The 12,319-nt window shown below is 48.0% G+C and overlaps 1 protein-coding gene across 4 annotated transcripts in view; it reads right to left on the bottom strand.

The window, feature by feature from the left end:
- Positions 1–12,319, bottom strand: part of MYH10 (myosin heavy chain 10) — a 121,698-nt gene that overhangs the window by 8,575 nt on the left and 100,804 nt on the right. For all 4 annotated transcript variants that reach the window (XM_055305128.1, XM_055305129.1, XM_055305130.1 and 1 more), the window contains exons 29-35: positions 10,463–10,567; positions 9,148–9,300; positions 8,493–8,741; positions 7,827–8,039; positions 5,885–6,097; positions 4,397–4,558; positions 1,070–1,198 (exon numbers count right to left, since the gene is read on the bottom strand). In XM_055305128.1, the coding sequence (XP_055161103.1) occupies positions 1,070–1,198; positions 4,397–4,558; positions 5,885–6,097; positions 7,827–8,039; positions 8,493–8,741; positions 9,148–9,300; positions 10,463–10,567 (1,224 nt within the window). The remainder of the gene's footprint in view (positions 1–1,069; positions 1,199–4,396; positions 4,559–5,884; positions 6,098–7,826; positions 8,040–8,492; positions 8,742–9,147; positions 9,301–10,462; positions 10,568–12,319) is intronic.

Here is a 12,319-nt window from a genome sequence, read left to right as displayed (position 1 = left end):
ATGAAATTGAAAATAAAGAAGGATCCAAACCAAAAGTTGTCTCTTGGAGGAAGCCAAGGATCTGCTCAGTGTTTACTCACCTGGTCTTCAGTTCCTTCCATTCCGAACACTGAGGGAATTCCCTTCCTTTCTTGCAAGGTCTACCCCTCATTTACAGTTGTCTTTGCTAACACCAAATCCAGCATTTCTAGATGGTGGTAGCTTTTTTCTCATATTAATTCGTAATCACATCTCAACTTGAGTTGCTTTTATCTTTCTCAATTGGAATAAATTTTGATCACTGTTTAAACAGAAATGTGTGTACACATTGAATATGTACAGTTCCTTTGTATGTCAGTTAACCTCAATAAAGCCAATAAAATGTGTGTATGTATTCTGGTGTGTCCACCATGGATAGAACCCCAGACCCTCTGTACCCCTTCTTTAGTCCCTCTTCCTGAGAACTTACAAATGAGATAAACGAAAGAATCCATCACAAGATGATTCACTTAGGAACTCAATGAAACCTACTTTTCCCCTTGTAAGCATCACATGCATAAACAGGGCCATCTCAGGACACTAAGATTAGAGTTAACAGTCCTGATGCTTACCGACACTACAGAAACACCACTGCCTTTGTTTACACATGGAACGAGGCCTGGAAAGTTGCCTGAGCAAGTACTAATCCACCCCTCAGCCTTTGGTCAGGTAGAGGATTGTATATGAGCAGTGTCATAGGCTGGACTGAGTGGTAAGATGGTCCAGCATCTTACTACAAATGGGCAGTGAAATTGTATACTAGGCTACAAAGACAGTGACACGTATTTCCTTGCCCTTGGAGAAATTTTAAGGGTAAATATATATATATTTTAAAGATTTTATTTATTTATTCATAGAGACACACAGGCAGAGAGAGAGGGGCAGAGGCAAAGGCAGAGGGAGAAGCAGGCTCCACGCAGGGAGCCCGATGTGGAACTTGATCCAGGGTCCCCAGGATCAAACCCTGGGCTGCAGGCGGCGCTAAACTGCTGCGCCACTGGGGCTGCCGGGTAAATAGTTTTTGAATAAATGGATGAATAAGTACACCAACCTCCTGCAATTGAAGGATTTCTGCTTCCAGACTCTTCAGTTTCTTTTCACTCTCTTTGGATTGAGCAAAAATCTCATCCCGGGATGCACGAGCTTCTTCTAATTCACGTTGGTAATCCTTCATCTGAGCCTAAAATTAAGTGGGAAGAAGGTTTTAGAGTAGTTTTCATTGTTAGATTTTATTTTATTTTTTTTTCATCGTTAGATTTTAAACTGTATTTTTTTCAGATTGTAAAAGTAATATATAGCCATTGAAAACATAAAAATAAATGGAAATGAAGGTATTACATGAAAACATTTAGAATAATATCCCTTATGAACATGGATGCAAAAATCCTCAGCAAATCCCACAACAAATTACGAACATAACGGCAAACTGAATCCATGAGCATATAAAAAAGAATTACACTGTATATTTATATACCATTATATCCCAACATCCAAGGAGGATTTATCTGAGGAATGCAAAACCTAAAAATGAATTAGTATAGCTGTAGGATCATCTCAAAAATGCAGAGGCAGCACTGGACAAAATCTAAAACACCCTTTCATTATAAAAACACTTAAGGAAATAAATAGATTTCCTTTAACTCTGATAAATGGCAGCCATAAAAAACCCTAGCTAGGGCAGCCCGGGTGGCTCAGTGGTTTAGCGCCGCCTTCAGCCCAGGGCCCGATCCCGGAGACCTGGGATTGAGTCCCATGTCGGGCTCCCTGCATGGAGCCTGCTTCTCCCTCTGCCTCTCTCTCTCTCATAAATAAATACAATCTTGAAAAAACAAACCCTAGCTAATATCATACTTAGTGGTTCAAAGACTGAATGCTTTCCTCCTAAGATCAACAACGAAGCAGGAATGTCTGACTTTGCCACTTTTGTTTAACACTATTGTGGAGAGTCTTGTCAAAGTAATTACATCAAGACAAGAACCAAAAAAAGACATCCAGATTAGAAAGGCTTTAGGCAAAAATAACCAGCTTGATTTGCTGATAATATGATCTGGTATACTGAACATCCTAAGGAATCCAGCAAGGTTATAAGATACAAGATCAGTATACAAAAATCAATTGTATTTCCATACACTGCAAACATTCCAAAAATTAGGAAAGCAGTCACCCACCATGATAAGCATCAAAACCAGTAAAATATTTAGGTATAAATTTAGTTAAAGTAGTATCTGACTTGCACACCAAAGATACAAAATATCACTGAAAAAAGAACCACTAAATAACTGGAAGGATCATTATGTTCATGCCCTGGAGGACAATACTGTTAAGATGGTGGTCCTTTCCAAATAGGTCCACCTAAGTCAACACATTATCAACATTCAAGCTGGCTTCCTTTCCCTCTCATTACAGAAATTGACAAGTTGATCCTAATTTTCATATGGAATTATAAGGAACAGCTAAACAATCTTGAAAAAAGAATAAAGCTAGAGACGTCACATTTCCCAATTTCAAAACTTACAGAGCCACAGCAATCAAGACTGTGATTCTGGTCTAAGGAAAGACACACAGATCAATGGAATAGAACGGAGTCCAGAAATAAACACCTAAGTCTATGTCAGTAGATTTTTGACAGGAATGCCAAGACCATTCAATTTCACAAGAAGCATCCAGAATACATACAGATACATCACAACTCTGTTTATTAAAGAAATCAATTGAGACGAGCAGAGGGTTGAAAGATATTTTTCCCAAATAAGATAATGGGCAGAAGCACTTGAAAAGATGTTTGTCATCAGTCCTTAGGGAAACGCAAATTAAAACTACAATGAAATACCACTTCACGCCCACTGGGATGACTATAAAAGATGGGCAAGAACAAATACTGGTGAGGATGTAGCGACACTGGAGTCCTCATACTAACACTGGAGTCCTCATACTAAAACGGGACAGTCGCCGTGGAAAGGTCTGGCCGTTCCTCAAGGTTAAACAGAATCACCATATAACCCAGCACCTCCACTCGTAGGTACGGGCATACCCGAGGATTGAAAGCACGTGTCCACACAAATGTTCATGAATGCTCACAGCAGCAGTATTCTTAGTAGCTGAAAAGCCAACCCAAATGGCCACAGCTGATGCATGGAAATGTGGTGCATCCATACAATGGAATATTCTTCAGTAATAAAAAGGAACAAAGCACTCATTCAGGCTACAGCACACGGAGGCAAAGCAGCCAGTCCGCAAAGCCACGTTTGCTAGGATTCCATTTATATGGATGTCCAGCTCAGGCAAATCTAGAGCGACAAAGTGGATTTGTGGTTGATCAGCGCTGGACGCAGCAGACCATGGTGGGGGGGACAGCTAATGGCACAGGGTTTCTTTTCAAGGGAGTCAGAATGTCCAAACTTAGTGGTGAGTCTGTACAGTCCTGTGAATATACTAAAATATACTCAAAATACTTTAAATAGGTAAGTCGCACGGCGTGTGAATTACATCTCCCTAAAGCCGTGACGTAAATACAGCCTAACTGATGTTCTCTACCACGTGCTTCATAACCTTTGTAATTATCTCATCCAAATAAAAGCTTTGTACTTAAGCTTTTTTAAAAAGTGAAGGAAGCAAATAAATTACTCCTGAACCCATTATCCAGAGTTGACTTTTCCTTTTAAAGGTTCTCCTAATAAGCATGTCTCTCTGGCCGGCTGCACATGAACATATACACGTGTGTGGGCGTGAGCAAAGCTGCCCTACGCTGCTTCCTCACTCAGGCTCTATTGCCGCGTCCTTCTCCCCAGCATCGAAATGCCTGGTGGTCAAATACATTTCAGCTCTGATCTTTGTATAAAAATACTTCTCATCTCTGTATTTTGCTAGAACACATTCTTAAGATGTGGAATCACCACGGTCAGAGAAATGGATGTCTTCTAAAGCGTTTGTCACAAATGACCAGTGTCCCCCCAGAGAAGCTGTGCCTTTTTACGAGAGAGGGCCCATGACATCCTGCCAGGAACTGGGAGTTATCCTAGAAATCACCTTGACATCATGATAGTGACAGCTGGCACAGCATTCAAGTAGCAGAAGTGCCGATGAAATCAGACTGGGAAGAGGACTGAAGCTCATGGCCAATGCCACCTTCCTCCTGGGTGGCTCCACATTGTCACCGGGGGCTGTTTGGAGCCCTGAAAGCATGACCCCCCCCCCCCCCCCCGTGGATGCTCTGTGACCCCCTGCTCTGTCCAGGACCTGCTAGGTGGGGCCACACACATCCTGCAGACACGGCAGATGCACTGTGGTCCTTCCAGCCTCTGTCCCAAGCCACGGCCCAGGTCACAGGCTTGGTCCCCACAGGGCCACGGGACACCCTCAAGGACGCGGCCACACATACCTGAAGCTTGCGAAGCTGCTTGATCACTTCGTCCCTCGCTTTGTTCGCAGCCTCAATCTGGGCTTCAAGGTCCTTCAGGTCTATTTCCAGTTTCTTTTTAGAAGCGACCGCTAGCGCCCGCTGCTTCCGCTCATCTTCCAGCTCTGCCTCCAGCTCCCGCACCTGGTGGATGGCATCGGGTTAGGCCTGCTGGGACCCAGGTGTCCCCTCATGGGGCCAGGCAGCCTGTCACTACAGAGGGTTACTGTGGGGGGCTCCCTACTGCCAAGTATGTATTATTAGTGGAATAATAATAACAGCTGAACTGTGTTCAGGGAGGTCTTTAAACAGTGGCGCCTCATATGCACTGTTCCCACAGCCTACTCATGAGGGCATATGGGAAGGCAGAGTCCTTGGTTTCAAGGTCACAGACAAGGTGACACCACACAGGTGAAAGCTCGGAGACATTTTCATTTTCTTTGTTTTTCTTTCTTCGTATTTTTAAAAAGTTTTATTTGAATTTAGTTAACATATAACGTATTATTGGTTTTGGAGGTAGGTCAGTGAATCATTAGTCTTAGATCACACCCAGTGCTCATCATATCATGTGCCCTCCTTCATGGTCACCGGGAGATATTTTCTCGGGGTGGTTTCCTGCAGGGGCACTCAGGTGGTCTGTGGAGAGGCCCGTGTGGCAGGGAGCTGGGGTCTCAGGCCAGGACCCCGGTGGGGGGGTGGGGGTGGGCAGCCAGCCTGGACGCCGGGCCTCTGGGCCAAGTCAGGCCTTCAGACAATGCACCCTGCCACGTCAATTCAGAATTCTGGACCCACAGAAACTGGGAGTTAAGTGAGTTCTGCTCTAAGTCACTAAGTCTGAGGTAATTAGTTATCGAGCAATAAATGGCTAATATATTAAATATCAGTACAATGAAAACAACAAATCTATCCCAGATCCAAGATTTGATACCACGAACTCCAAAGGACTGCCAAAATATCCATAATTTGTTTTTAAAAGTGAACTTAGAAATTAGACCTACATTCAGAAAAGTATACAAAATTGTAAGTGCCCAGCAACATTTTTAAAACCAAAAAAAAAAAAAAAAAAAAAAGAATCATCTGGCTTTTTTTCCTTTTCAAAGTGATTTCATGAGGACATGTGATGTCACCTTCAGAAAAGCAGAGTCCCCTCATCAGGTGTGTATGGCTTCTCTGCTTTACCCACATGTTTGCAACGAAGAATTGGAACTGTACTATGTATCCTCTGGGGATCCCACTGAGGAGTATGGAATAAACGGTAAACATTCTGGCTTGTAAGTATCACTGGTGGTGTTTGGGAAACAGGAAATCAAGAACAAGTAAGCTAAATTTTAAAGAATAATCAAATGATTGACTAAATTAGTTTTACTTCTGCTAACATGTTCTGACATGAATGGACAAGACATTGACCCACAGCCAGACTTCGAGAACAAACATGTTCCCATTCCCAAGACCATGCTTCCTCCCACCTACCTGCTTAACCAGGAGCCGCTTCTTCTCTTCATTCTGCTCGTCCCTGGTTTGTAAGTCCCTCTCAAACTGGGCCTTCATGGCCTGCATATTGACTTCCAGGCGAAGCTTGGCGTCTTCTGTGGCCTGAAGCTCATCCTCCAGCTCTTCCAGCTGTGTCCTCATTTCCTCCACCTGTTGCTCCAGGGCCCGCTTCGATTTTTCAAGCTCGTGCACCTGGACCATGGGACACAGCAGGGAAGAGATGACCCTGGCAGAGCCATAGACAAGGACTAGGACAGCCATCTATGTTGTCTTCGGTTAGAAGCCCCCACGCGGCACGAAGGCCGCTCTGGTCCCTCCCAGGCCAGCTTCCCCACACATCACGGTCCTTCCCTATCCTGCTCCAGCCTCCGCTCCTCCTCATTTTGGAGTAAGCCATTAGAGAACAGTAGGGAGCTCTTTACTGACGTGCTCTGTAATCAAGAGCAATTCTCCAGTGACCCTGAGGCCCAGTGAGCTCTGGGAGCCAAAGAACAATGAGAGGAGTGCAATGTCAGAGGTGCTGGTCTGCAGAATGGCCACCTGCCTGCTGTCAGTGTGTGAAAGGTGCTACGGTATGTCCCGTCTTGCTCTGGGCAAGATGGCTCATACCAAAAATGCACGTGGAAGCTTTTACATATTAAGGTGTAGGCCCGTGAAGCAGCATACAGGTAACACAGGCCCAGGCTTTCTCTGGACAAAGATCCTCATCACCAACCTCCATCTACCGCTTCCACCCCACGTCCCCTCTCATCCACCCCAGAGACACCCTGGAGGTAGCAGGTGCAGGTGCTATGCTTCCCCTTGGGGGTTCGTGGCTCCGCCAGTTCTCATGCGGCAGCGGGACAGACGCCTGGCATGAGGCAGCCCAGCAGGTCTCCTCAGGGTCTGGTGCTTCTCAAAAGAAATGTCTGTGGAATTAATGTGTGACTGTTGATTAGTCTAGTGAATGACTAAGGGAAAAAGAAAACAACAGAGCACCTGGCTGGCTCTTGACCTCAGGGTTGTGAGTTCAAGCCTTATGTTGGGCAGAGAGCTTGCTTGATTAAAAAAAAACAAACAAAAAAAAAACAAATCCCAAAACAATGAAAGCAACTGTGGAGTTCTTCCTCTATGTTTTACTGTGTAGTCACAGCCATTTCTGCTGTAGGTGGCCTCCTGTCCAGGGGGCTGATCCCCTGGGCTGCAGGAGACCCAACGGGAAGTTAGGATGGTCTTCCCCCTTTAGGACGTGGCCAGAGAGCCCACATCCCATGAAAAGGAGACTTGATGTTTTCAAAGCACATGTGCCATAGTGTTGTGAAATAGGGGGAGTATAACGTCCAGCCGGCAGATGAGCAAACCTGGCTCGAGAGGTAAAGTGGCTTCTCCTGCCGAGAATGGAAACTGGGTGAAGAGCCGAGCCCCAAACCTGTTTCTGAGCCGAGGCCTGGCCTGGCCTGGCCATCCTCAACACCTAAGGGAGGGACGTGGGGCACAGAGAAGTGATCACAGCTCTTGTGGCATGTGTCCCAGGGGGAGGGCGGTATCACAGAAACCTTCAGACCCTGAATGAGTCCCCAAAACATCTGAAGCCTTCGGGGAAGATGGAGGTCTGGGAGAAAGCTGGTGCCACAGGCTCCTCCCCAGGTGCCCACTGCCCTCGATCTGAGGGATCCCTGGTACTCGTGCTGGTAACTGATGTGACATCCTTGCTTCCACCTCCCCTGCCAGGGCGCAGGGTAGGGCAGGGTGGGCCCAGGATGTGACAAGAACAAACAAGAACTCCAATCTGGCTTTGGCACTGAGAACCCAGAACACGCCACACATCCCAGAAGATGGCACTCCCGTCCTTATGCACAGGCCCGGGTCCTCCCAGGCCGCTCCGCTGCTGGGTGAGGCCCCCCTGTGCCCCTTCTGAGGACCGGTCCCTGGGGACACTCACGTTCTTCCCCACGTCATCCTTAGAGCTTATCAGGTCCTCCATGTCTGCCCGCAGCTGCTTGTTCTGTCTCTCAAACTCTTCCTTGGTCTCCAGGGCCTCCTCGAGGGCTCGGGCCAGGGACAGGGCTTTGGTTTCCTTCTCCCTGGCCTCTGCCTCTGCGCGGTCTCGCTCTTCTGCATAGCGGGCGGAGATGTTCTTCTCCTCTGCCAGCAGCTATGGGGATGGCATTGGGAAATGTCAGGAACGCTCTAAAAGGCACGAGAACCCCTTCTGCCTCACCCTGTGTCTGACTTATCGCTGAGCACAGTACCGTCAGATTAGGGGCGGGCTCTTAGTTCTCTTTGCTTTTCTCCTTTTCCAACTTTCTATAAATATGTGCAGCTTCTGAATAAGATTATGTTATTTATTTATTTTAGAGAGACAGAGAACAAGTAAGGGTTGGGGCAGAGGCAGAAGCAGACTCCCTGAAGAGCAGGGAGCCCAATGTGGGGCTTGATCCTGGGATCATGACCTGAGCCATAGGCAGACACTTCCCCGACTGAGCCCCCTAGGGGCCCCCCTGAATAAGATTATCTTAAACCAAAAGAACCAAAGGGAGAGCTCTGCCAGGAGGAGACCACATGTGGCGCTGGCCATGGAGCCTGGACATGGACGCAGAGGACCCACCTGGTCAAACTTCTTCTGCTTCTTCTCCAAGTTGGAGGCGATCTGGCGCTGGTGATCTAGGTCCACCGTCAGGTCGTCGAGCTCCTGCTGCAGGCGGTTCTTGGTCTTCTCCAGCTTGTCATAGGCCAGAGCCTTCTCTTCCAGGCGCTGGCCCAGGGCCTCCACGTCTTTCAGAAGCTTCTTTCTGGCTTCTTCTAAGCTCTCGATAGTTCCTAAGTCATCATCTACCTTCTTCTTGGTATCGGCGAGCTAGGTTTTCCGTGAGGAGAGATGCACATTCAACAACCCCGTTGATTTTTACAGGCAAGGGAGAAAGAGAAAACGAGTTTTCGGTATTTTGTGAAAAGAACTGCAAATCACCACTGTGGGGTTTTGAGTCAATGACTCTTTGACTGTAACTGAATTTCTTAGCTAATGATCTAGAAGGGGATGAGTGGTTTAAACAGTGGACGCCGTCCTAGGACTTTATTTTGGACACTTCCAATGCCATGACTGGTGTAGTATCAGCATTTGGCTGGTTCAAGGGAAAAACCCCTTAATGTGCTTAATTTAGGACAACCTGGTTAACTGTCCCCAGTGGAGGAGACAATGTGGAACCTCAGCCGCTAGAGACGCACATCTAGGCCGCCGCGGCCTCCCAGGGGGACACACGTACCTGGGACTGCAGCACCAACACCTGCTTTTCCAGGTTTTTCCTGGCCTCCTCCTCCTCCTCCTGCTGCTCCTGGAGACTGTTCTTCTCCTCCTCCAGCTGCCGGATGCGGCTGCTCAGGTTCAGCTTCTGGCGGGTCTCCTCCTGAAGGAGCTCCTGTTTGTTGTCACAAGAGGCCAACACTGAGGTTACATTAGTCACCAAAACAGAAACTATCTATCTATCTATCTATCTATCTATCTATCTATCTATCTATCTATCACCTATTTATTTTAACACCTCTATTTAAAAAAAAAATTCATGTCACAAAAACCAGAGAGCCTCAATGTCCCAGAAATACCCAGGGATGTGAAGAGACAGAAAGGATTCAAAACCACACAGGATCATTTTATAAACGCCCTGAACAGAAATACCACTCTGACCTGGTCGCAACGGCGACCCCATCCACGCTACCTGCATCTCTGAGCTCCGGGCAAACCTTTCTCTCCACCCCTGCCCCTCAGAGTTCAGACACTTGGCATTTCTCACCATGGTCTCCTCTAGATTCGGGACACCCCTCAATCGTCTGTCCTTTATGCTTTGTGCCAGGCTCATTTTTCTAATATGTCAATGCGAACGTATTGTTCCCATGACTTTCAGACTTGAAAGTTTCCAAAAGCGCACACGGGGCTTTCTGTGTGGTCCAGGATGTGCCTTGTCACAGCCTAAGCCCCAGTGACACGGGACTTGTTTGTCTGAGATTTCTGACCCCCACGTCCCCAGCACATAGCAAATAAACGTTCATATCAAATTAGAAAATGTAATAAAAATAAGATGTCAGACTCTAGGTGCTACATTATTTTTGTATCAGTAACTATGCTAACTTCTCTCAGACTTAAAGACAATCATTCCTCAGTGAATGTGTCAGTATGAGATTTAACAGTATGACTTAGCAAGCTTCAACCTGTCCTTTTACGAAAGGGACTCTTTGTTCAGTCGGGGTAGTCAGATTTCAACCACAACAAAATAGTCTTATTTAAGTGGGCAGCAGTACTTGTGCGTGCAGTAGGACCACGCTCAGTGAACCATACCCCAGGCAAGGCCAGCCAGAGCCACCACCCAGGCCGCCCACACGCCTGCCAGACGAGGACCGAGGGCTCCGCGTCCAGGTAGGAGCTTCAGAGATTTCCTGCATATCAAGGCTGGTTATAGCACAAGACGGTTCCACATAGAAGTACAGCATCAAAGTTGGAGATGACAAGAAAGGCACTGGGGGACTAGCTCACTGATTAGAGAACCGCTGTGGCTGGTATCAGGGCCCTTACTCCGCCCGGGATACCTGAGTGTCCTGTAGTTGAGACTCAAGACTAGCTGCGTCCTTAGCAAACTTAATGCCCTTCTTCTCTGCTTCTTCCAGAAGACTTGAGACATTGTCCAGTTCATTCTGTGAGGAGTAAAAGATTCAATTCATGAGTAAGCACATAGAAAGGGTCCAGAACCACTGCTCTTACACGCACACGAACAGAGCAGGATCGAGGGAGGAGGGGCGATCCCGCAGCTGCCAAACCCCATCAAGGAGGACTTCCATCACTGAGGGGCCTGCTGCCCCCAGCCGCACCCAAGGCGGCAGGCACGGCACCAGCCGCCGAGGGACAACCTCTGAGTCTCTGTGGAAAGGACCGGGGCGGGGCAGGGCAGGGCGGGGGGAAGAGTTCCAGTGGCAGAGCCCACACATGGATGGAATGTGTTCTAACCCCGGTTAGCATCTTGCTGTTTTATCACGAAGAGACAGAAAGTACACTAAACCCTCCCAGTGGTTGCCTTGCTGCGTGAAGAGGCTCTAAGATGAGCAGGTGTTGCATTTTGGTCCTTTTTCACACTAAGACGCATGAACCCTGTGTTGGGGGGGCCGGTGCAGTCACTTTCTTATACAACTTGAAAACTTGATTAGAGTCAAAGTTTAACTCCCAGTACTTAGTCTAAAGTACTTTGTAAGCTTAAGAATCTGGTGATGTGCATTTTTGTGAATATTTAGCTATTTCTAATGGTCAGATTTCATGAGTAATGTGGTAAAAATCCTCTCCGCCCCCAATCCCCATAGCATACGACCTTCTGTAATCTTTGTGAGCGCTGTCAGGACTGGGGAGAAGGGGAGGTGCTTGGCACAGACGGGGCGGGGGGGCACCCCTCACTCTGGGTTGTCCTCTGGTCATATCAGCAAAGGGGAGGTGCACGGAGGACATATCTACACACGTGATTCAAGCCAATGACATTTCTGTTTCTGCTCATTTTAACGACATCCTTTGGAGAGCCCAGGTGTCCACAGGCTTGGCAGCAACATGGTGGTAAAGGGCTCTGGACTCAACCGAGACCTCCAGCCTTCAGCTCTGGTTCTGTGAACCGCTTGGGGAGTCGCCAGAGGGTGGCGTGCTCCTCAGCTTCCTTGACCCTTCCAGACTCACCCTGGGGGATGATGTGAGGATTGAAGGGCGTGTGCCTGGGGCACCATGGCCTCCCCGCCCCATACATGGTAACATATGACGATGGTTTGTAACACTGTTGAACATCTCTCTCGAAAACACCTTTCTGGATAGGCGAGAGCGCATGCATGACCTCACACGTTATCTCGGGGCACGCATGTGCAGGAAAGAGTTAACAGAGGCGGCTGGAGACTGTTCTCCTTAGAAAGGCCTGCTTGGGACGTTGGCCCATGGCTCGCGGCTGGGAACTTACGACTTCCAGAAAGCGCCTACCATTCCCTAAAATAGAGTGGCTCAGTGTGCTGGAGTGGCTTGTGTAAACACGGTGTTATCCTGAGCACCTGCTTCCCTCTGGGAGCCTGACGTATTGGAGTGTCAGGCCGGGGGGCCTACAGGGCGGCCCCCACTCGAATCACGGGGCAGAGTTTCCTCGAGCTTCCCCGGGAGATGGCACTTCCCAGGCACACTGTCCCAGCTGCTGCTGGAGGAATGGGGCACAGGGTAGGCCTGCCTGCTGGAGGGCTGGAGCTCGCACCAGGCTTCCTCAGGGTCCCCCACCTTTCCCCCTTTATGGATTTGCTTTGGGTCCTTTCACTGGCAGAAATACAGCCGTGAGCAGGAGTCGCCGAGTGAGTCCCCAAACCACGGCTGGTCCTGGGTATCAGTCACGGTCAGCAACCTGTTTTTAGCACAGCAACACGTAACGTACATCGCTC

Source organism: Nyctereutes procyonoides, unplaced genomic scaffold (genome assembly GCF_905146905.1).
Source record: "Nyctereutes procyonoides isolate TBG_1078 unplaced genomic scaffold, NYPRO_anot_genome, whole genome shotgun sequence".
In the NCBI taxonomy this organism is placed as follows: Eukaryota; Metazoa; Chordata; class Mammalia; order Carnivora; family Canidae; genus Nyctereutes; species Nyctereutes procyonoides.
Note: the sequence above shows the minus strand (reverse complement) of the source record. Positions and strands in the feature narration are given on the sequence as shown.